Source organism: Cimex lectularius, unplaced genomic scaffold (assembly GCF_000648675.2).
Source record: "Cimex lectularius strain Harlan isolate CLEC.00 unplaced genomic scaffold, Clec_2.1 scaffold104, whole genome shotgun sequence".
NCBI classification, from domain to species: domain Eukaryota; kingdom Metazoa; phylum Arthropoda; class Insecta; order Hemiptera; family Cimicidae; genus Cimex; species Cimex lectularius.
Genome location: NW_019392737.1, coordinates 310,098 through 336,603, shown reverse-complemented (window position 1 = coordinate 336,603; position 26,506 = coordinate 310,098). Strand labels below are relative to the sequence as shown.

The 26,506-nt window shown below is 33.7% G+C and overlaps 1 protein-coding gene across 11 annotated transcripts in view; it reads left to right on the top strand.

Annotated features, from left to right (window-relative positions):
* LOC106665649 (neural-cadherin) overlaps nt 1–26,506 on the top strand; it is a 538,139-nt gene that overhangs the window by 343,883 nt on the left and 167,750 nt on the right. Inside the window, exon 1 of one of the 11 annotated variants that reach the window (XM_024226990.1) lies at nt 3,191–3,450. The exons of the other annotated variants lie outside the window; for them this stretch is intronic. Within the exon in view, the coding sequence (XP_024082758.1) occupies nt 3,399–3,450 (52 nt within the window). The 5' untranslated portion in view covers nt 3,191–3,398. Of the gene's footprint in view, nt 1–3,190; nt 3,451–26,506 lie in introns of those variants that run through there. 11 annotated transcript variants of the gene reach the window in all.

Here is a 26,506-nt window from a genome sequence, read left to right as displayed (position 1 = left end):
ATAGTACCGCCGAATGTCCTAACTCATCCGCTAAAAGATAAGTTATATTTTAAAACTAATTGTCTAAATAAGAAATATTGCATAATAAAGCTTAAATCATCGCACTTATTTGATTAAATAAGCGATTTTATCATACAGTTTTGTTCAAACGTTTTCATAAGATAATAAAAAAATCAATTAGTTTGTTTATAAAATATTTCTGCTGTTTCCATGATATTGAATTTGTCGTTGCCATGCTATCAAAACCTTTATTTTTTATGTTTTGTTCTTTATGGCTATACAATGTCATTTGGTAGGAATTGCCGAATAGGATTCGAAGAAAAGAAAATATTCTAATTGTTTTTGTACAGTCTCTAACAATATTATATCAAAAATAATGGCACAGATACCAAATAAAACGTTTAAAAGTTTTTGTTGAATTCACCCTTATGATTTGTAAAAACATAACCTCTTAACTTCGTTTAAATAAGTCGAAAGAATAGGAATTACCTTTTCGACCGGTTGTAGTTGCATTGAATTTGGATAAAACGTAGAGGTACTATTCATTTTTAAATTCGTTCATCGACGAGAAATAATTTTTTAAAAAATTTTATATTGTCATAACTATTTGAACTTAAGGTCATTAAATGGTTCATTCAACCCCAATTGTCTTTTCAGCTACAATTCTTTTGATCTCTTTTATTGAACGCGTATTTTTAGTTGTTGTTATTTTTTATATATCTCATTAAATACCATTTTGTATATTATTTTTTATCCTAGGCAGAATAAAATGAAATTCTTTATTGTAACCTTCCAATAGTGTATAGCAAAAGGAGAAAAACATATTTTAAACAATTATATCGGTATATGTATAAAAACTATACTATCGTAAGTTGGTATCGTATCATCACAGCAGCAAGCATGGATCACTGGCTGATTCAATCTCTCAGAGCCATACATATTTTTCATATATATGAGTGTGTGTGTGTGTGTATTTATTGGTACGAATGTATTAATTTGCGTGAATTATTAATAATTATCTCAAATTACCCCGAGAAATATTGAGTACTCTGGAGTAGTGTGAATGTTGGGTTTTACCCCTACTACCCTGACAATATAGAATACTCTGGGGCAAAAAACGTAATTTGTTTGTGTGTATGAAGTGGCTTATCCTCAATTTCTCCTAGGAATATTGGGCACTCTGGGATACTGTGAACAAAGTCTGGTGTGTGTATGTAGTTTATGTAAGGTCTTGGTTAAGATGAACAAGGTAGTGTGTGAAGAGCGGGATTCGAACCCACGACCTTCGGCTCAATACGCCGCTCCTTTAACTACTTGAGCTATCGTGACTTCGATTCTCTCGGACATCAACTCCCCATCTCAACCTACCACCTTTCGCATTCGCTTTTTTTGCCTTTTTTCGGTCGTTACTACCGGACGTGTTTGGTTGGAGTTAGCATAAGTAAATGGCCAATGCTTACCCAAATTCTCTGCCCAGCACCACCAAAAGCAACAAACATATCTCTGTTCTACAAGCTTGTATACATTTTTTCTGTAAAGCAGAACATGAAATGAACACTCATTATTCTACGCGATGGAATGCAAGTGATTTCAACATGAAAAACTTCGAGAAAATACCAAAAACAAAAATTACGACAAGAGAGTCATTGATATTCGAAATTTAACTAACATGACAACATCGAAATATTGATATTTGTAAATGCATATTTGCAATTATTTAAGAAAGCTAAAACAAAACGGATGATAATAGCATAAGTCGGTTAAAACAAGTGAGGACACATTTTTTGCTTGCAAAATAAACAAAAATCGACCATAACTCTGAAATGGTAGATCCTATCAAAATTTTCCTCTCAGTAAAAGTGGCAAAAAATGAGCTCTAGAATCCAATTGCACAATAAAAATATGGAATTATCATTTAAAATAACATAGATCGTGTCATTTCTCAGCTTTATGAGAAAGTTATGTTAAATCTCTTACCGCTGTATATATATATATATNTATATATATATATTGCAAATTCCTGGCATACTGGTGGCTTATCAACTATGGTGGTTGGAGCTAGTTGCGAATCTCCCTAAACCAATTTTTCAAATTAGTTAAATTTCTTCGATGAATATTTACCTATCAACAAAAAGTTTCCTCGTTTCCCACGTACAATCTTGCAACTAAGAGCATATTGCATGATTATGATCAAATAATTAGTACAATTAATCTTATTTCAATTTTCATAAAAAAATTCTATGAATAGTATTTAATTTTGCGTATTCATCACTACATATTTTGTGAATGTATCATGTTTTCTTTAGATTTGTAGATATTTCCTTCTGTATTTATTGTTCGCAAGTTGTGAAAATTAAAATTGCAGGTTGGATGGGGAATATTTCAACAAACAATGAAGTTGGTTTACAATGTCGATTGAAGTTTAATGGTTAGAAGAAAATTTAATACTTATATTTTAATAAATAACATCAGAACCGTGAGTAATTTGCAAAATTGACCCTCCCTCCGCCCGAATTGAAGTCTCGACAAATCTCTGCTCATGTAAAAGCAGCGTCCGTTTTCTTGTTGAGGAATGTTGTTATTTTAATTTATTGAAAATCCCGCTCAAACCTCAATTGTGTTTTTGTATGCAAATTATTGGAGATTTAACCGGCATTCACTCAGCGGATGAGAAAATGGGCGAGTATTTCTCTTCTGAGTTATATTTTCTCCAAAACCTTCATCTCCCCCGCTTCGCCGAAATCCATCATGAGTACGGATCGAAGGAAAATGGCCCAAGCGAACTAATCCAAAATAAATATATTGCACTTGTTTGTAAACAAGAATGTAACTGTTGTTACGGAATCTTAAAAACCGCATTCATTTTTAACTTATTAAATTATATTACTTCTAAGCAAAGGTATTCTCGAGATTTAGAACTGAGTTACAGGTTTATCATGGCAAAATTATTATTCAGTTTTCATGCCATTTTGTTACTTAGAGCAATGGTACTTTTTACGGATTAGGTCATTAAGACAATGCACGTGTTTTATTTGAATTGCTAATGTTTTATACATTTGTAAGAAAATTGTTCAAAGTCTACTATTTTTTACGAAAAAGTAATCATTTCTTTTCTTTTTTATTCATAGACGAGTTTGATTAATAATTTTATAAAGACGCTCCGTCAAAAGAGTATCGCTTTAATTCAGGAGCGCTACGTCTGGGGAAGTGGGTTTTTGCACGCTTGCGCTTATAGGAGTCGGGGGAATCGGCAAGGAGCTGCCACCAGTAACGTGCAGTGACCCACACCAACTGGAGCCCATTGGTGGCAACCGGGGGGAGAATTTTAATCCGAAACGCGCCAAAAATATTGTGACAGTGATGTGTCAGTGATTGTGATGTGATTCCAAATTCGACAAATGGTCGACCCTCTTAAGGTCCTATGGGTACTTACCAACAGCACTTATTTAGGTGACAATTTTATTTATTTATTTTTTAAAGTTTTTATTTTAATTACAAACGTTACAAAATAACAAATTATATACGTCCCGATTTCGTTGTGATTCACGTATTATTTAAATATTGAAGTGCAGACGTAAAACAGTTGAACCGAAGAGAAATATGTAAACAACCCCCCTTACAAAAAGTAATATTGGGAAGAAAATTACCTAAGGATGGCGAATTCATGCAGAAAAATCTCACAACGGCAACTGTTTTATTTTATTTCAACCCTTTCAACCCCTAATAAAATTTATAAATATATTTTTTTAAACAAATACAATTAAAAATATTCTACTATGCTTCATTGTTGTGCTAAGAATTATTGCTAATAGTATTTATTCCCGGAAATGTTTTCTTGATTTTTGCCTAATATTTAAAGTTAATATTAAGAAAATGTTTTAAATAAATTAATAATTTAAAAATATTTAAACAGATTGTTTACAAAACAATACACAGAAACAGTAAACCGGTTATATTTTGAGGAACATTTTATTCTAGATAGCTAAAAGTCTAATAATAAATATTGGCGTAGTGTTTCAAAAATCCTAATTGACAATTTTTAATAACATATGTATACGACAGAAAAGTAAAAATAATTTTTCTTTGTTTGGCTAAATAGAATGAGAACGAAGTACTTTCAAAACGAATATGCTGGGAGTAAAGAAATATTTACTTAACGTGAATTTTTATCCAATTATTAATTCTTTTGCACTTCGCGCCAAATGAAATATAACATAATAGACTGTAAATAACAAAACATTAATAAACACATTTTCATAGTTGGCCACTGAATGAGCAAATGTTCTGGGAATTCTCTTTATGATCATTTGGAACGATTTATAAAGGTTTTGAAGATTTTTTAGTACGGGGAACGCTTTGAAAAGTTAAAAGCACGATTAAACAAAACCTTCAACAAATAGGCCATGAACAAATGGAATTTTTCCACTAATCCATCCAGCGGATTTGACCGGCCGCAACCGCGTTTGGGGAATTCTAACATGTTTTAAACTGGTTTAGATATCAGAAAGCGACGCCCCAGTATTCCCAAAAGGATATAACTTAAATCCCGGTCGGAAACTCGAAAGCTCCGGAGTTTCCTATAATGGAAGCTGGCTAAGTAGAATTGTCGGGTGTTTCCTTTTGGCTACAATTCTAAAATTGAAACAATAACTTAAAGTTTAACTGAGCCGGTTAGCGTTGAATCTCAAATAAAATCCCCAAAAATATGAGCAGGTCTTCCGATATGGAAGTAAACCAGTGTAAACAAAAATATTTTTTAGTCTGCCCTCCATAGAACGCGTATCTGAAATCATTTTATATCATAAATTCAGTTTATTTTTCCACATAGTTTTTATATGTTTTTTTTCCTGCGGTGTACATTTTGAATTCACTAAGTTATGCAGGCGTATTTTAGATGTTATGTCCTCATAATATTTTATTACGCCGTCTGGCACTAACGTTGGGTAGATCGTGCATCGTCCATTTATCCAAAACAAAAGCAAATAAAAATATTATGGAGATTTAATGCCGAATTTTCATTTTGTTTCTAAATCAGTAAAGGTTTGGTTACGTATGAGGTATAACGTGTTGATAGGCTGTTTTTACTTTTCTTTTTGCCGTAATTCCTTTTGTACAAAGGATTTGAACAACCTATAACGTTTATCTGAAATTTAAATTTTTTCCCGTCCGACAGACTTGGTTGTACTTAGATTTGAGATTGCGGTTAAAGGGACGACGCGTTCAGGGGTCTCGAATGGTTGCCTCGGGGACAATTTAACTTGTAAATGTCTTACATTCAAGTGCGAAATAGATAGATCAAGCTCAAACGTGCACTTCCAGAGAATACTACGCCTCCGACATCACGTTTCAGCCGGAAACATGATTTATCTTGAGATAGTACGATACTTTCACTATGAACAACAGAATCCACGTTCCAACTATATCATAATTTTTTATTGTGATAACTAGCCTCTGCAGCGTGGTTTTCCAAATAACACAAACTCGTTTTGCATTATTTCTCCTCGGTGATCGTTTGCGTTTAAGCCCGGTTGACAATGAGATAAAAGCAAACTATTGGATAACAACACATCGCTTTTTCTGTTAACAATATAACATTTAGTTCAATTAAACGTAGTAAGTAATTTTCATAATCAAACATTCTATTTTATATAACTACTTTTGTCTTAGGCTCATAGACAACGATTATTATCAAAAATGATTATTTGGAGATGGTGGGATGCTGTCTGGTGTGACGTAGGTCCAGTAAAACATTTTCTTTATCGTGCCAACGTTTCGATCTTTATTGAGATCATCTTCAGGGCTCAAAGGGTTTGTGATCTGTGTAGATGTGTCATGTGTAGGCACTGTCAACACGTCACACCATAATAGCACATCCAGATCGCATCTCACAATCTCCAAATAATCATCAACTAACGGTCACTAAATACCACACATTATTAAAAATATGAATCCAAAATATTGAAAAGTATTGTTAACAAATATTTGCAATGGCTAAATAGCATTCGACGATCTTTATACGATATATAATCAAGAAGTCATTAGGAATGATTCAGTAACAACTTATCAAACGTAGGGTTCTTGAGAGGATTAATTTTAACTGTAACCATTTATCCCAATATCTGTACCTTCTGCTGTATCTAGTTGCAAATTAATAGGATATGAAAATAAGGCAATTTTAGATGGTAAAAGGTCGGTCTTATTCTTAATTCTTGGCTACATCACTAACGCAATTTTATTTAAACATTTCATTTTATTATCATTAATAAACTGCAATGCTATAAAAGATTGTGGTTTTTAATATAAGCGTGTAAGTGTGTGTATAAGGTATAAATTGTAAGTAACACTTATAATGCTTGTTTGGTTGTAGAACGTGTTTAGACATGCACAAAATCAACGAAGAAAATAGTTATATTACAGTACTCAAGTAAATTTTGTTGAGTTGTACTATATTGTAAATAAAATGGCAACTCATTTCATGTTCTTTCATTTATTTAGAAATTATACAATATGTAGTTTGGTCGTTTATGATTAATGCTGTCTACTTGCTTGACTTCTAACTGAAAACAAACTACAGTGACTCATCCAGACCAGGTTGACTGAAAAAGTAACAGCAATACTAGTTCATCACCAAGCAAATCTCAATAAAAAATCTCACGATATTTTATGATATATAAAATTTTGAAAATGTGTTTTATATTCTGTCAAACACTCTTATCCTCTCTACCTCGCTCTCTCTTTTCTTTTCTTTCTCTTTCTCTCTCTCTCTCCCTCTCTCTCTCTCCCTCTCTCTCTCACNCTCTCTCTCTCTCTCTCTCTCTCTCTCTCTCTCTCTCTCTCTCTCCCCACATTATGCAGTAAAAAGATCCATTCCTTGACTTTACCAGGTTAACTAAAGGATATATTCATCTCACTTTCTACTTTTTTATCCCGCTTACTCTCAACTTTTTTCTTTCCCCCGTTTATATTTGAGTATTTTTAAAATCCTCTTAAAGTCTTCCCACTAGAACGTTTTAAATGAAAAAATCCAATTTCAAAAAATATCGTTTTTGTCGGTTTTTCGAGTTGGTTTCCAAAATTAAGGGCTTTACTAGTTAGATTCTTCTTTGAATCCACCCAGGGGGCTTACGACTTTCAATGAGAAAAATCGCATTTAAAAATTTCGTTATGCAGTAAAAATATCCATTCCATGATACCTTACTGTACCAGATTAACTAACTAATTCATATCACTTTTTATTTTGTCATCTCACTTACTTTCTACTTTTTTATTTCCCATTTTCTATATTTGAGTAGTTCGATTTCACTATGCGCCGGATTATAGGTTACTTTATTTTTCTTTCATTTTTTGTCTACTTCTTTCTTTGTGTTTCTGTTCTCGCTCTGTCTGTTCTTCTCTCTCTCTTTCTCTTTTTGCTTCTCTCTCGTTTCATGTTATGTAGTAGAACAATCCGTCTCATGTGATTTATTGTTTCCCCTTAACTAATCAGCTCATCAATCATCTCATCACCCATTTTTTCTCTCTCTTACGTTCTATATTTTACTTTCTCCATTTCACTCTTCTTCCCAAATTTTCTTTCATTTTTGTCCAACGTTATATATCTGAATCTCTCGTTTTCACAATCGCTTACTTTCCCTCTCTTTTTTCAAACCCATATTCTCTGTAAAAAGGAATTTTCATTTCTGCTGTTTTATTTTTGCTATATGTACTCTGTCGTTGGAAAAAACTACTGTTAATCATTGAATATAGTTGAATTTTTACATATAAATTCGCCACGTTCAGCAATAATAATATTACAACATAAACCAGAGAATTTTGGTTTGTGTAAAATAAAGTATCTGAGCGATATACTGGCCTCATATAAGGTGGAGAAATCGATGCGTTTTCAAATATCCACCCTGTCGGTTTGTGGATTTAATATACGGCTCCGAGGCCTAAACCTTGAATTCCTCGTTGAAGGACTGTGTCAGACCATATGCTGCTAACTTATTTAATTTAAATAGCACGTCACGACAAAATATAAACTATCTCTTTGACACCTCTCCCAACAGGCTTTGTTTTATTGTTTTCGATATCGGAGTTCCTCGGCCTTATCTGTTGGCCCTAGTGTCATGCCCGTGGGTTTGCAATTAGTCACTTGATCGGATTTGAATTATGGCCTGGTGTTTTGTCATTTCCACTGCTCGCGAAACTGGGTGGAATCGTTGCTGACCACCGGCCATGGCTGAAAGCCGAAATGGGCCACCTCCACATTTCAATGAGAGTCAATAGTTTGAGATGATGCACCAGTGGAAAATAACTTCAAGGTCCGCCGAAGTCACACAAACCACTGTTGTTGAAACATACAACACGTCGTGAAATATCCCCCTTTACTATTATCAATTTTAGTTTGTTTTTTCTCGACCACGTAAATCAAGATCTTGGTAGCCCTAAAATACAATTTTTTTTAAGGTTGTAATAAAATAAACGAAAATTCCTTTCATAAATTTTGCTAAAATCGAAAGGAATGTTTCCTTAGAATGCTCTATTAGTAAGTGAGATTGCCAAAATGAACAAACTTCTTATATAATCAAGATTTCATTAATTTCTGAAAACTCTCAAAAACTTTACCCCATCGACTTTTCTCATTCAACAAAATTCTTTTCACATTTTTGTTTTGAACTCTCGCAATTTTTGAATCGCGTAAACTTCTCCTTAGGTACCCTAACGACCAATAACTCACTAATAAAAGATCCAAACTTCAGCCAGGCTAAAGTACGTTTTCTTTGTGATTTGTTAATTTACTCCCTCTTGTACTTTATGTTTGAACTTTGTATATCTTTAGAATATGACTTGATTTTTATGAATATCGCAAAAGTTTCATTTTTCATCTCATACAATTGTCAATTGGAATTTTACGGAAATAACAGAGCGATGTTAACACTACGTTAAATTTAATTGTGTAGGTTAACCGTTTATCGAAAAAAAAAAAATCAGTGACATAGATATCAACAAATTAATAACTCTTCAAATCAAGGCCAGATCTTCAATTAATAATTAAACATTATAAGAACCTACACACATTTAAATAACAGTTAAGTCAGTAACAATGAATATGCGCATCTGTTTTCCGTGGGGTTTAGTTATTTATTAATTATATACAAGGCTTAATCGATGTTGTGGAATTTGTAACGAAAAAAGCCTAGTTAATTCACCGTTTAATACCAAAGGGATATAATTTCCATTTTACAGATTAATTTTTTATCGATTTATCTTAATAATTAGTCAATTAATATGGTTTAAAGGCTAAAATGGATCAACAGTAAAATTAAAATTTTGAATGTGGAGGAATGTTTAATTTGTGGTATAATCAGTTAATATTGTACTTAAAAAAAATAAATTTCATAAGAAGATGCTTCCAGCATGAATTTCATTTTTTTCCACTTTTACTTATTCCATACTTCTGAATGTATACGTGCACAATCACAAATATTTATGATAAACAGATTGAAAATATTTAAAATTTTCATTTTTCAGCGGTGGAATTTTATTTTCTTAATTACCCGATGGGACTTTTCATCCGTTAATCCATCGGGATTGGAAGGAGTCCGATTACGATTGTGCTAAATGCTGGATTATATTCCCCGGCTATCTTGCCGTTTTATGTTACCCTTTGGATCCCCGAGGTGGTTAAAGCGCTTCGGGCGTACGAGAATCTACACCTAAGTTGATTCCCTTTTAATAAAGGAAAAAGCCCAAACTAATAACCAGGATTAAAAAGAAAGGTTCCTTCTCGCCTGTTTAAATTTTGATCGATGGATGGAAGAAAAAAGTCCATACTGCGTAAATCGATATTGTTTTACTTGGATATACCAATTCATTCCATTTAACACTTGAAGTCAATGCTGATTTGCTGTGAATAAATATATTTAAATCCTTTTTATACTTTCATTTTTAATAGATAGTAAGGTTAAGGTTAAAAAGAGCCTCTTTACTAACTACCCCTCGACCGATATTGGTCTATTGTAGTTCTTCAATTTTTTCTTAAGCTTAGGGATTTGTACCAGATTCGAAAGCTTTGTTAAGGGCTCCCGTGTGTAGCTTTCAGGACTTTTCCAAACCTCGGAGTAGGGAATATCAGCCTGCCATGTCTTGCACCACAAAAAGCAAAACTGTTTCTTTTCCCTGGCAATACTTACACAGGCAGGTTTCTGCTGTTCCAAGCCTACAAATATGCCTCCAGAGATTTCAGTGTCTAGACAGCAGTCCAACTATCATTCTAGAATATACATCCTAGGTTTAGTAGTTCTGACTTTAATTTCTGCTTTAATAAAATTTTCCGTATGCTTCTGTCCTTATGAACCGAGAACTTAATCTTAAACTCATTTCTGATCTGTTGTTTCGGGCAATTTGCTATGCCGCAAAATGGTGCAGGGTTGATTCAACTTTCTTTGGCTAATTTATCGGCCTTCTCTTTTCCACTCTGCCATGTATGACAAATTCCTCTGTTTTTTTCTTCTTGACAATCTGCACACCCTTTTATCGGCTGCTTCCAGTCTATACATAAGCCTCTGGAGTCTACAATGTCCTAGCAGCTAGCTTAGACGTCATAGGTTAAGAGTTATGTCTTTAGTTCCTGCCTCGGTCCTGATGAACCGGGAACTTCTTCTTAACCCATCGCCTAATGGTTTTACTATTTTAGCAAAGCAAATTGGATAAAAATCTCCTTAAATCGCACAAATGACAGGGTTAGTCAACAATTGGGTTAAAATTTCATAGAAAAATTAAACTTTGTTCCCATGGCGTGTGGCTTGGCGTGCCTGGTCTGAAGTTTGTCTACCCCGTGGGAACGAAGATTCGTTATTGCTCGAGGTGGCTCAGTTTTTCCCGCGTATTGTTGACAAATAATCAAAGGAACAAAGGATTGGGGGCTCGACGGACAAGTACAAATTGTACCGGTTTATTCTGAAATGAATTCAATTTTGCTCATGACATCATTAAAAAAACGCAGTAGATGACTAGTAGCCACGAGCCTTTCCACGACATGAATGCGGCCGGAGTACGACAGGGCGCGAAATATCCAAGTCCGTGAGTACTCGGCAAGCCACACGCCGTAGGAACAAGGCTTTACATTCTTACAAAAGGCTTTATCTAATCTGAGAGCTTTAGCGTTCGTAAAGAAAGAATCGTTGATGGGTAACCTAACCTGTCCTTAACCCTAGCCTAGCTTACACTAACATAACCTTACCCTAACCATGCCTAACCCAACCGGAACCGTACCCAAACTGACCCGTCCCCAAACCTTGTTTATTCGGTAATATGAATGAGGCGAAAGTGGCTAAGAAAACCTTTTCCAACCCAAAATGTAGAATGACAGTATTTAAAAAATTAACAGTTAACTTTAAATTTTAATGACCGAGCAGTTTGGTGTTTTAATAATTTGAACTCATACGTTCTTCAAATCATCATATTATTTGAAAGTGTTACAGATCGTAATGAAATTTACGAGATATTTCAGTTTAACCCCGACCTGCCTAGCTATTTAATCTTTGAAACGAGAAAAGAAAATAGCAAATGAAGCAGGGTGCGTTTTCTTTTGACCTTGTATATCACTGATATCAGTACACCTTTTTGGCGCTACCGAATGGAAAAACCATCCACTGTGCATGAAATATTTATGCACGACTGTATTGTTCCTTTCGTAGATAACACTGATTTATGTTTACGCACGTCCGGCTATTTTTTATAATTGTATCTTTTAAAAAAATATGAAAACAAGAACTTTTATAGGTGTGAAAGGCTGCATTGATTCCATCTTTTATAATCTTTCTCCAAGGCGAAAGCGATTGTGCCGTCGTGGCTTTTGTTTCTTTTTTTAATGATTTTTATCGTTATTAGTCATTGTAATAATTATTAACCGGAAAACTTTTACCCTCTTTCTAAGTAGTAACATATTTTTAGTGATCCCATTCATTAGCTTCTGGCCAATACAAAACAATGCTTAAAACAAAAATGATTCAATTTGATGAACGGAATTATGATATTGCCGAAAATGTGCTAACTTTTTGTATGGATTCATAAATAATTTCTCAGTAAAAGCCATTTTATTTAAATGATATTTTTAATATAAATTTTGTATTTATATATTTATATTATAAAAATTAAATTTTATTTGAATAAAAGCGTTCAAGTCGAAATGTATACCGTCAATTATGGTATTTTGGGGTGTCGATAAATACCGCCTACTGGCTTTCAACAAATTCAATTGTTCTTGTGTCTACGCAGTGCTTAAGCACCGGGTGTCTTTCCATCAAGTCTATTTCGCCCAATTTTGTGGAAAACGTCAGGCAAATAAACTGACGTGTACATGTATGTGCTGTTACTTCGTTCACGCCCCTCGCGCATTACCTCAAGAAGGCTTGTCGAAAGAAAATCGCTGCTTCCATTTATTACTCGCCACTCAAGGCTGTGGGATCAAAATACCAATCTCCTATGTGACCCCTTATTCATTGTTACCTGCGGTCAATTTAGAAAATTTGAAACCCAGTCATTAAACGAAAAATAATAATTAGAATACTCCAACGTATTACAAATCGTTTTTACATTAAATGAGGTTACGAATAACAAGAATTGAGTTTATTGAATATAGGTTTTCTGATGTTTCGTTATCTCAGTTTCCATACGTTTTTAGTATACCCTAGTAAAACAATCTCTATACAGAAGTTTACATACTTTATTATTATTAAAATAACATTCTGCTAATACTTGAAATACAATGCTCAACACGTTCAGTTTTTGAAAATTTACTAGAACAGAGATTCTGCATAATAAAAATTCTCTACTTCGCGACTTAATAAAACGGCCAATTCTGTACTATGTTTGCCTGCAATACTATTTTCAAATGGAGATTGTATTAGATTCGAAATATTCAAAATCGGTGTACCCGATCGTACAACGTAGACTACCAGTCATATTAAACCAAAATTCTCTTTTATTGCCAAAGCTCTGTTGTAGCACACGAATAATCCTTACTATCACTGAAAATACGAACTCATATGAATGTTTAATCCATGGTATTTACGGTATAATATAATTATCGCTTAAATTTTCTTCAAATCGTGGTACAACTAATATAATGTGTTTAATATGTTAATATTAAAGAAAGTTGGCAGGTTTGTCTCATCCGCGTCAAATTTTATCCGCCTTTTACCTTAGAGAAGTTTAATATGGAACAAGTTTAAGTTGTTATTTACTTATCGAGTGAGCAAAAGTAATGTATATTTTGCGTGGACGCTTTTTAAACTTGTGCAAAATCGAGTACTTGTTAGTTCATCCTTTCAAGAATTGAGGGTGCTTTCAGGAATAAGAATTTCTTTACATTGAAAACGAAGTTCGTGAACACTTTTAACGAAATTAAATTATAAATTTATAAGTGCAATCATCAGTTGAGAGTTTAAACAAAATTCCCCATTCACTTACAATCAATCTAGTTACCGTTCAGAAAAAATGATTGTGTACAAAATCGTAATTATCTTTCCAATTTGTAAATTTATTATGGGTAAATGTAACTTATGAATTGAGCTTGTACAGTGTACAGAAAATAATGAATTTTTAATTATTATTTCCCTAATCCAAACATATTTAATGTATATGCCATAGATACACTGAGAGGCTAAACAGGTGGCATCGTAGTTTTTTAAATAAATACTTGCCATCCTCATAATTTTTTTTTTTGTTGTTGTTGTACACCGGTTATTTTTAAAGAAAATATAAGGTATAGCTAAATAAAATTTTTAAATAAAAATTAAACTGCGCAAAACTATTTTACCTTGGCCGAAAATATTTTGGCAATAGAGTCAAGAAAACATATTCCCCAGTAATATTAACGTCCTTAATATAACCGCTCTTATATTGAAGGAAAATGATAAATTTAGTGCATGAAGTGGGAATAAAGCCTGAATGAAGTATTGAGTTGAAAAATAAATGAAGGTGATGAATAGCATCAGTATAGAATTCAGCAATTAATAAATTCAACTCTGCGAAAGTCAAATGTGTGTTTAATGAAGTAGAGTACACCTGTTTTTATTTTTTGCCGACGTTTTGGCCTTTATTCGAGTCATCTTCAGGGCATAAAGTAATGTTGCTATTCTTGTGGTCACAACACTTTCACACAAAACTAATATGACACCACAATAAGTATTTATATTTACATCTTAAATTGTATTTTCTCCAATCAATATACGTTTTGTAATTTTCCCAGTCTCTAAAGATTACCTGTCTAAAGGTTGAAACGACAAAAAAATGAAAAACGTGTTTTTCTAAACTATCTCATTCTTGACCGTTCCCCACGACGTCAACAAATTATGAAACCGAAACCACTGGTCACTAAGAAACACACATTAATGTGATTGTCTTTTTTGCGTAATGGAAGAGAAAAAGCGCACGAGACGGCTAATAAAAATTTGACAGGCTTGTTTTTACTACAGTCGTTATATTTGATTATTTTCCTTAGCAATTTGGCCACCTAGGTTTAAAAAAATTAAAGAAAGCTCCTTATAACTTTAATGTCACTGGATAGCGTTTAATCACCCTCATATTAATCGTTTTTATACCTAATTAAAATTAGTTCAATTAGAAAAATGCTGTAGTAGTTTTACATAGCATTGATGATTGAAGAGTGATGAACTTTTGTATCGAGATTTAAGATAGAAGAAAATCAATGAACGTACTCTTTTGAAAAGGGACTTGACTTTCTTTGTCCCCTTCCCTTTTCCTTCCTTCAATGTGGCAACTGGCTGGCATGCCTATACAAATTTTAGGAATAATTATGCTATTAATAATATCGTGTTTATACTGAACGATTTGTTGAAAGGAATTTTCTAAAAATATCTGTCCTTCAACATGGAATATTTACCAGTCGGCCAATTGTGAAAGTTTCTGTATAAGTTTTTTTGAATAACTCTTTTCGCTATTAAGTCAAGAAAAAAAACCACAATTTAGCTTTTGTTCAACACAACATACATTTTTACTTTCACTAATTTCGTGGTCCGCTTGACCAATTAATACATTACAATTAATTAAGGCTTTTAGTTGAGATAAAAAAGATTTTAAAGATTCGAATCCCGCTCGTGCCATTGACTTTTTATCTCAACTAAAAATTACCTTAATTAATGTTAATACATTTTTACTTTGTCTGCAGCATCGAATAGAAAATTAACCTATTCAGACAGTACGCAAATACAAGCCGGCGTCATACAATGGACCATTCTTGGGTCCTTCCTATATACTATTTGTACTGCTGACTTTCCTGTACATATCAATATCATTATTACCGTCTTCATGGATAATACCGTAAATTTTATATACTACCCCAAACCCTATCCAAGCAACCTCCAATATCCAAGAAAATCGAGCTTATGTATAACTGGTAAAGACTTATTTTGAAACGTTTAATACCTATTTTTTATTCCCATTGAATGATTCCTTTTCATCAATTCGGTTTCCGTCCTTATCATTCCACTATCCAGGAAGCTTCCAGAGTTGTTGACACCATTCCCTAAGCACATGATGAGAGCGAGGCTGTGTTTCTGGTTGTGACACTTGGTCAATTCTACCTACATTTTGTGATATTGTCCTTAAATCATAGTTAATGATCTATGCTTGAAGTGCGGCAACGAGTACTCAGATATCAGACCTGTGCAGATCGGCGTCCCTCAAGGGAGCATTCTTGGTCATCCCATGACACGACCTAGACAACCTAATAAGATATCACCACCTCCGCGGATGATACAGCTATTTTCTCTACTAACTCAAATTATATCAACGCAACCTCTACCATCCAAGAATATCATGAGCTTATCGAGGCTGATACAACAAGACACAAGACTTAACAACTTAACGAAAACATGAATAACTATGAAAACTTTTAGGAATAAATCTGTCTGCCTTATGCGTTAGATTTAAATTTTGACCCAAAAACAAATAGATTTTTACTATTAACAATGGTTTACATTAAAAACAAGTTGTTTTTTAAATTCCAACATTTCTGTCTTGCTTTAAATACTTTTTAACCTTCTATAACTTTTTCTCTGTCGATCTGATATCAAGTTAAAACAAAGGTTTGTTTGTAAAATTGCTTGTAAAATTAATTATGTGTATTATTTAATGTGTACATTTTTCTTCATTATTTTTCCCAATGGCTTTTTTGATAGGCATATGTAATTGCTAAATAGGTAAGTTTAGAAATTTATATTCATACCTCTTCCGTTCGTCGAAATTCTAACGTGATATAATAGTTCAAATATATTTTTGTTATATATAAAAAAAAATCTGATTTAGATTTTTACGATCCCTGATTTTTTATGTTTGCTAATAGTAACTACTTTTGCGAATGGAATCTATTTTAATTTAATGGAAACATTTTTCTGTATAACAAATCCTAAAATGTATAGGTGGTTTACATTTAAATTCGAGCTGTGCCCCTGAACACGATTTTTTAAGTTTGCTACAAGGTTTAATGTTGCTTTGCATCAAAATTTCTCTTAATAACAAACTGCTCTGGAACGCGCTCAGGCCCTTGATAGAATGAATTTCAAAATTATTTTTACAGGGACCAAAACAAAAAGGCTCAACTGCAAAGCATGTCGACTTTTTTTCTGGTTTTATGTGCAGGCCCTTTGCTTGCGGTTCGGTCCCGAGCTCAACAATTATTTTTAATTTAAGGTCCGACCGTTGGAATGATAAGCGTACGAAGTGATGGCCCAAAGGAATTATGTAGATTGCAGGAGGTGGACGTCCTACGGCCCAGTGCCCACCCTGTGATTAAATTGTACAGCGACTAGCGCCACGAGCACCATTCCATCCTAGTTTCTCGGCAAAATCTTCTAATTGACCCCGCCATCTCCAACAAGTTCAATTCCTGCAACAAACACAGTTGGTGGAACTTATAACCGATGTATTAGTCAAACGACAGTGCGCGCGGTAAAAGCAGATAAAAATCGTATTTCTGTATCTAACCTGCCCTATTAGGGTGAAAATTATAGGCCAGAGAATAGTTGTCGGTCTGCCTTTTAAAGGGAACAACCGTCTGATTTGTTTCTTGTGTATCCGAGGAAAATACGCCTACTTAATTTATGTGATTATAGATTTAACTCCACCAAATAACCGAGAAGGTGCAAGCACAAGTTTGTTTAAATAAGCACTCTTTCAATAATAAATTTAAATAATCCACCCCCAGGGGATATTATTAATATTTTGAAGGAAGTTTGTGTTGGAACAACTTGATTAATTTAATGGCTATTTAACAACTTGTTTATATCCGGATTTTAATTGAATTCCTGAATGATCCGGTTATGCGGTTTTATTAATTAATTTGTTGGCTGTTATATAGAATACTAAAAACTTTAAATTCCTGGAAGTTGAATGGGTATGTATTGCTGGAAATACTCTTGCTGGTCCTGGATGACTTGTAACTCAACTTTGAACGATTTTTATATTTTGGAAAGTTCTAGTTCATTTTATTATAACAAAATGATAGATAGCACAATGGGAATTTGAATATGCAGTGTAAAAATTATATTTTCTCCAATCTTATTAATGTAAGTTTTATTTTTTTTCTATTTATTTTTTGTTAGGAAAAGAATACAAATATCTCAGAAACAGATTGCCTTGTGTCCCGAAAGATTATTTTCGGAAGCCTGCTTTTAATACTTATTTGCGTAGTTTCTTTGTAATTGCATTGTGTCTTATTCTTTTGTCCCTTGTCTGTATGGAAATAAGGGTTTTCGTATGCAAAGGTTGGGCAAAACGAGATCGAGGCCTCTTCTCGTATTCCTTTATAAAAGTGGTTTATCGCATTACTTTTTTGTGTAAGACTACGCACAAGTCCGTTTCCAAAGATATAAAAGCGTATTTGTCCTTACAAAAAGCGATTGCTATCAATTAATCTGGTGAAAATTCGTTTCCTTAAATGTGATCAATTATCGCTTTGCATTGTTATATGTTGTTTATATTGGTGCTTAAAATCCGTTTTTCATTCATTTACAACAAAGCATTAGCGTGCTCAAAAATTCGTCAAAATATCATAGTTTTTAATTTGTTTGGTGAAAATTAATTTTCTTAAGTGGGCTGCATTATCATTAAAAACGTTATAAATTATTTCGAATAATCTAATTAGTCGCTAATTAGATTATCATTATTTCTAAATATCTCTTCAATTAACATTATTACAGATGCAATAAAAAAACACAAAATTAATCAACCTTAAGACTAATTATTCAGAAATCACCACACACCCTTAAGTAAGACTCATAAAGGTCCTGAACCTGACATGATTCCTCCATTTATCCTTAACTACTGGGCACATTAATTAATCACTACACTGCACTATCTATTTATTTTCTCTCTCTAAAGGAGAATTTCCCAAATGCCTAAAAACCAGGGACATACATATACCATTCCTGCCTTTATATCAAAATCGCAAGTTGTTGTATACACTAAATTCTCAAGGTCAACTGATTGCAGATGGTGATCGAAAAGCCTTCTCTCCACCGCAACCCTCTTGTACTCAATGGTGTTGAGGTCTGGAGACATAGGAGAAGGGGTAAATGGGAAATTCCCAGGTTTTCTAAACATGATGAACAACTCTGCCTCTATGAGGTCTGGCATTGTCATCCATCCGTGCCTATCAGATCCCTGGTGTGAGAGATGTATTCCTCGATAATTTCTTGGACATAACAGACTGCGTTCAGATTGCCTTCAACAATACGGATCCAGTTAGTCCTCCAATGTAAATCCCAGCAGGGACCATTACACCGCCTCCTCCAAACTGAAGAGAGCACGAACAGGGTCATTGTGCGCATCCCCGTGCTCGTTCGACTCTTCGGCGTGTCACATATAGACACCAACACGACCCATCAGTGAACTTATCAGCATTCCAATTGGTGTTCTTTTCTAGCCGCTCGGTGCACCATATTCTCCTGGTCGTGGGCTGTTTCTGCAGGTCGTCTCAAAGGGGCATACGATGTAAGGCAAACGATAAAGATAAACGTCTTGTACTTCATTTAGGATCTGGCGGACACTGGAATTCCGTCATGTATTAAACGTTTCTTTGTCTTATTTGTAGTTATTGTCATAAAATAGGCCATTTATCGCCCGAAAATGAATGAAATAAAATAAAAATATTTGTTAAAATTATACTTTTGATATAAAAAAAGTGTTTGCACGGAGATAACATTTAACAGATTCTTCATTTTTCAAATAACACCCGTTTTTATTTATGTGGTAAAAAAATAATTTTTCGAAATGGGCTGCGTTTCCATTGAAAATTTTTATAAATTGTTTAAAACAAGTCTAATTAGTTAATCTTAGTAAAAAAAAACTATTTACTATGGATATAGAAAAAAAGGCATTGTCCAAAAAGAGCCATCGTTTTATTTTATTCCTGAAAATAAATTTTCGATTAAATTTTAACAATTCCCAGTAAATTGTTATAAGCAAAACCAGGCCTAATTGAAGTAAAAAAGTTATGTTTTTGTTTGTTAATCGGCTGGAGGAAAAATTTAACATTTGCATTTTCTAACTGGCCTCCTGATCCCCGATCGGTCGGGATGTTGCTTCTCCAAATATTGATATTAGCCTTAAACTCTACCCACTTTCATATCAGCTTTTGACAAAACGTTTTGGCCCCATTAACTCTTTTCTTCAACATTATTCATTATTAATTCACTATTTTCGTGGTCCGCTTGACCAATTAATACATGACAATTAATTGGTCAAGCGGACCACGAAAGTAGTGAATTAATGATTTAAAAATGAAATACACTTCACTAAAGCTCTCCGTCGCCATTTAAGTTGTCGTCGAGAACCCAAACCGATTACACGACATTTGAAAAATGGCAAAAGGAGGGAAAACTCAAAAGGTGGGGTCGAGATGAGGAGTTGATGTCCGAGTGGATCGAGGTCACGATAGCTCAGGTGGTAGAGCAGCGGCGTATCTAGCCGAAGGTCGTGGGTTCGAATCCCTCTCGTGCCATTAACTTTTTTTCATCTCAACTAAAAACCTTAATTAATTTTCATTATTCATTATTTCGCTCTTCTGACTGTTTTAATTAAAATTAATAATTGAAAAATGAAATTGTTACTTACTAGGTATGGGTATCTTTCTTAGGTATGCAGTTTTCACCTAAACTCTGCGCAACAAGTAGTTAACTAATTACTTAATAGAGTGTGATAGAAATACATTAGAAATAAACACAAATAAATTATTTGTTTTTTAATGTGGACGGGCAAAACACCTATTTTCAAAGACAATGCTACAGTAAAAATTACAAATCTAAAGTTATTAAAATGCCATTACTTAAAAGCAAATATAAAATATGTTCATTATTAGATATTAAGTATCAAATTTAATGATTTAAGATTAAGAAAAAGTTTATTTCAATAAGCTGGTTATACGTGTAAAGACAGTTTTCTTTCCTAATCGATCCATTTTCATTCTACTCAATTAAGGAAATATTATAACATTAGATATATTATTACCCATAAAAATCTGTTCAGTTTGGTTAAATTGACACTCAAACTACACTATGAGAGTGCGAGGGAATTAAAGTATTGCCTTTGAAATAAAATTAAGACAAATAAATAAATGTTCATTAAATTTATCAGTAACAGGAATTTGACAGTTTGATATGTTTGTACTCACAGCCAATAAAACACCACCACCTTTTGATATATCACTATTATTGATCGACCACAATGCTTAATTAATTAATTATTAAACCGTAATTCTCCTGAATTAATATCTTTTGATAGTCACGTTTCAGTTAGAGCAAAAACATAATTTTTAGTTGTAAGGTTAAGTCGATCCAGTTTAGTTTTCAATCCTCTGACGTTCTGGTAGTAAGATCCGGAAATCCGTCTTTTTAAAAAATATAATTAGCCGAAGTAATTTTGTCAAATGTGACTTTAACTGGTCTATTTTTATTGGGGAAACTTTTACCAAGTCTGACGTATGTAACAATATTAGCTTTCTTAGGCCTTTTTCCGCCAAAATGGTTGTAATTTATCATAGTTCATGCATTCTATTCACATCAGTAGAAGAGTACTCTGTAATATTAAAAATAAGCAAATTGTTTTTACGATTTATTTGTTATTCGTATTTTAAAATGAAATTGCCTATTTGAAAGATGTCGATTATATCCTGGGTTGTTGTTTGTTGTTTTTTCAACTCATTCAATTTTTTGAAAACTTTGGGCTAGTTATATCTCATTGCAAAGCACATGGAAAATTGCTTAACTACATTATCAGAGTTATTCTTCTTCTTTTTAAGTTGATATTCTTAAATTATTCTTCATGATTCAGTTGACCACAGTCGTACGAGCCGGGAACTTACAAATAATAACTGTATCATTTCTCAACAAGTCTTCACTACACTCAGCACAAGAGCGTAATATTGGGATGATTTAAAAAAAAATAAAAACTACTGGGAACACTCGATTTAAAATGAAAATATACATAATTCTTTGACCCAACAAACAAAATATTTGTTGTATACTTCAAACTTATGCGCACGATTAGCTAATACAAAGTGATAACTATCGATGTTGGAAGAGAGGCAAAAATAGATATTCGATATATATGAAGCGGACATTTTCTCTACGACCTAACTGGGGGGGGGGAAGAAAATAATGGGAGATAAAACGTTTGATATATAGAAAAAAAGAAAGGGAAAAAGAGATTTATTACAACTTCAAATGTAATAATTCATATTAAATTACGATTTATAAATAATACGTACGAAACAGTCTAATAGTGGTTTATAAATATATTTTCTTGATAAAAAGCTCGGTAATGACAGGGTTTTAAATAGATAAATTTAATTTTCGACAGGGTTTGTGTAGTGACAAATAAAAGGGATTTTTTTCTACAGTGAAAAAGTTGGAGCGTTATCTCTACGTTTAACTCGAGCATTCTTTATTTGTAAGAGATCTGTCCGCCAGTGACCTCCGTGATATCCATCACCGTAGACCAATCCATCGCATCGCCCTTTTTATTCTCCGGTGCCGTTATAGGTCGTTCGTCCGTATAGGAAAAATTGCTGGTCTATTCCGAAGCCCTTATCTCTTGGCTACTTGATAACTTTTGCAATGGAAAAAAAACCACATATATTTTGAAGATGTTCTTATTAATCATGTTGAAATTAAGTAACTTGCTTCTAAGACGGACTTTTCCATTTTCCCAACAACCAAATCCGGCTTAGTACTCATTCAAATAAATTATAGCTGCTTAAATTAACCAAGCGATAATTGGCTTCTTTGAGACCCTCACTCTGAAATCTCTTGATCATTAAGCATTCTCTTTTCATTCCATACCATAATAAATTGCTGAAATTGAAGTTGTGAAAACTTTCTCAAACCATACAATTCTATTTAACCGACTAATGGCATGAAAGAGGAAAAAGCCAGTTATCCGTATTCAACAATCAGTATCGCCTTTATTTTAATGTCTGAACGGGACCGTAAATTGTACACGGCTTTAAGTGGGGCTGTTACTTAACTAAGCAGTCAAAGGAATCGCGAATCTCCGTTTCAGGACTCACATCAAAGGAATTAGGGCTCTTGCATTAGCCTCTCCCGCTGCAAGTAGCGGAACAATGCGGACCCTAATCATTTACATGGCACTACTTAAGACCGACCTTTCCGATGGGACATCTTACACTTAGTCTATTCTAACCCAAATCAACAGACTAGGAAAAGGTCAGTAATAGCTAGAGCTTTTAGCAGGGTTAATAATGCTAGGAATAAACCTGTTGAATTCTCTCAACTTACTTGTGATTAATCTTCATATCTTATAATATTTATATGATTTTTGTTTTCACGTCATCATGTAACTGTTATATAATAAACACATATAAACCATTCAACCTAACAGGTCGATTTGACCAATTAGGCCAGGTATATTCAATTAAATTAAAATCCATCCACCGGCGTAGCCAATTCCAATTCCAGCTCGAAAAGCTGTTTTTAGCTATTGTTAATTTAAATTAAGGAACGATAGTACGAAAGATATAACATTGTTTGCAACATTAATTCAAATATTAATTATATCGTCCGTTCGTTTTTTATACTCCGTATTGGTTAATTTCTGTTTTCCCCTTTCTATTTGAGCGTCCAATCTTTTTGATAGAAATCGTAGAGCTGGAATTGAGAAAATCGTTCATTAAAGGGGTTTTTATTTACCGGAAAGGCCAAATCAGTCTTTCAGCACGTCTCGGTCGTACAGTTTTTCCCCTTGCAAGAAAGTTGGACCCAAGTCCGCAGACTGTTTTTCTACAGTGCTAATAATTAAAAGCTAACTTGTATGGTGCATGCATATTATATATATATATATATATATATCTGTTAGACATCTCTGAAATAGTATTTATTTGTGTGTGTGTGTGTGTGTGTTTGTTTGATTTATAAAGAATTTATTTAATTGTAATATTAAATAAATTATGTAACTATTTGTTACTCATTTAAACTCGCTCGGAATTTAACTTGTTCGCACTCGATTTAATTTGTACACAACCACTGACCCTAATAATCGTTCTTCCCTTACGCTAATAATTTAAATTCAAACACACCAGACTTCATACACGCTCCCCCAGAGTAGATATTGCCCAGGGTTTTAGGGAAAGAGCAGCAGCGTGGTTGGGGAAAAATCTTCCATTCACGCTAATAAATTACTTTAATTCACATCAGACTTCATTCACACTACCCCTAAGTACTAGGTATTTCCCGGGGTTTGGGTGAAAGAGCTCCTCCATTCACCATAATAAATTAAAACTTACCAGACTTCATTCATGTTGCTCCAGAGTACTAGATATCCCCCGGGTAATTGAGGATAAGTCCCTGTATTTGCGCTAATATTTTATATTGATGATTGAAATAAGGTTAATAATAATATAGTTGTACATAGTGTCGATGGTACAATTCTCATTCATTGGGTTTATTGATTGTAAAAAGATTTTATATAAAAGTATAAAAACAATAATAATATTATTACAATTAATTAAGGTTTTTAGTTGAGATAAAAAAGTCAATGGCACGAGCGGGATTCGAACCCACGATCTTCGGCTTGATACACCGCTGCTCTACCACTTGAGCTATCGTGACCACGATCCACTCGGACTTTTTTATTTCAACTAAAAACCTTAGCTCTCCGAGGCCATTTCATTTGTCGTCGAGAATCCAGTCCGATTACACGGCATTTGAAAAATGGCAAAAAGGAGTTAAAATTCAAAAGGTGGGGTTGAGATGGGAAGTTGGTGTCCGAGTGGATCGAGGTCACGATAGGTCAAGTGGTAGAGCAGCGGCGTATCTAGCCGAAGATCGTGGGTTCGAATCCTGCTCTTGCCATTGACTTTTTTATCTCAACTAAAAACCTTAATTAATTGTAATATATTAATTGGTCAAGCGGACCACGAAATTAGTGAATTTAATAATATTATTATTATCAAATGGTTAAAATAAAACAAATTAATAACAAAACTTTCCTTACAATGAATTAATTTAATTGCCTTCTATAACTTGGAGCTTCTTAATCAAAAGTTATATTAATATTAATCGGAGTGCACTGGAACAGAAATTCATTTGACCCTTTGCTAGGTTAATAGTGTTTAAATTAAAACAAGGTTTATCGTTATGTACTCTGGATCCTATTTGGTAAAACTGTCTTAGTCTTTGCCCCGTTGGCCTTTTGCGTGAATAATGTAAGTCGGTTTTGTATTCCGGGTTGATATAAAATTCCATTTAGTATTGTCTCACTCCAGCAGCCGAAACCTGTAAATACGTACTTTCGGGTTTCTTTGTAGAGGAAACCCAAGAGAACCGGATGGGCTGTTGTCGTACCAATCTTCTTTTCCCTCATTCCATTTTATATAATCGGTGAATATCGCCTCTCTGTTTGTTTACCCTTTATTAAATTTTACACCGAATTTCTTTTGTTTCGCTTCAAAACGGTGAAAGGAACATAATAGCTCGCCGTAATTTAAGAACCTGTGTGTTTGAAAGGAATTAACCATCACGTCTTAGGAGCAAGTTGGACGCAACTCCCTAAACCTTTTGTAACCGAACTAACGTGGTGGCTTGAATAACATCACTAGCGGCTAAGTTCTACACAGAAGTCGACCTACTTTCGAAATTCTAACATCGCAAAATCCCAAACGTTAGGTTTTGTCTATGAGAAACGAGCCACTTGCGTAATAATCCAGGCTAAAATTAAATTAAAGACTGCAGCTTTTGTTTCCTACAAAACTTTTAGATCAATACTGCTTATGAGCACGAATAATACTGAGAATTTGAAAAAAAAAGCTAAATCGTGTGGGGTTTGGATCATTTTAATTTTTAAATTTTTCAAATCAAGTAATTGCTAGACTGTGCTTTACTGTATCTACCTACGAATAATAACGGTTGATTCATAAGCCTTTCGGTGTCACGCCGTCTTCAGTGATGTTAGACGGACACAGTAAAGTGGTCAGTTTGTGTGTTAATTCATTCGTCTTGTCAACTTGAATGGAACTGTGTTGAAGTCGTGACGACATTTCGACATTTATTCGGGTCATCTTCAGGGCATAAAGTGTGTTGTTATATTTGTGGTCACAACACTTTCACACAAATCTAATATGACACCACAAGAATAGCACCACACTTATTATGAGTATGAAATACTTGGTTCAAAATTTATATTTACATTTTCAATTGTATTTTCTCCAACCAATATATGTTTTGTAATTTACTCAGGTTCTGAAGATGACCCGACTAAAGGTCGAAAGGCCGGCAAAAAAAAAGAAAAAGGTGTTTTCTAACCTCCCTCATTCTTGACCGCACCTCACGACTTCACGAAATCTTGAATAGAACCTTGTATCTAGACACAATGATGGCATGTAATGCTACAAGAAAATATTTAACGCCCCATTTTTATGGTTTGTTCCTTTCTTGAATATTCATAGGTTAATTTGCATAAATTACAAATATTAGTTAGAGTTTCCCATTGTGTCTAAACTTCCTACAGTTAAATAAGGAAATTTGGGCTTGTGCTTCTATTTTCACAACTATAAAAAGTGACAAAAATAAATTTAAATTCCATGCGGTCTTACCGAAAGGCTTTTATTATGCCACATGGAGAATTATATTTTTGCCTAATCGATGAAAAAAATATAAAAATGAGAGATTTTTTAAATAAATGCATAACTGTTTGGATTCACAAAGCACATGAACTTATTTTTAAGCGCCGCATACGGCGAAGAGCGATTTAGAAGTTGCGAACCTTCTAGAATGTCATTGAAGTAAACTTTCCATGAATGGCCTGTAAGTTTTCAACGGTTGTATATCCTTGGAGCCCATAGTAAAAAAAACCCGGCATTCGGAATGCTTCTTTTCTTAGGGAAATAAAAGTGTCCCTTTAGCTAGTGGATTTGGCTCTCTATCTCGAGATACCCTTTTAGTTTACAGATATTTCTTTCTTTTTCTTTTCCCCACGGCTGTTTGTT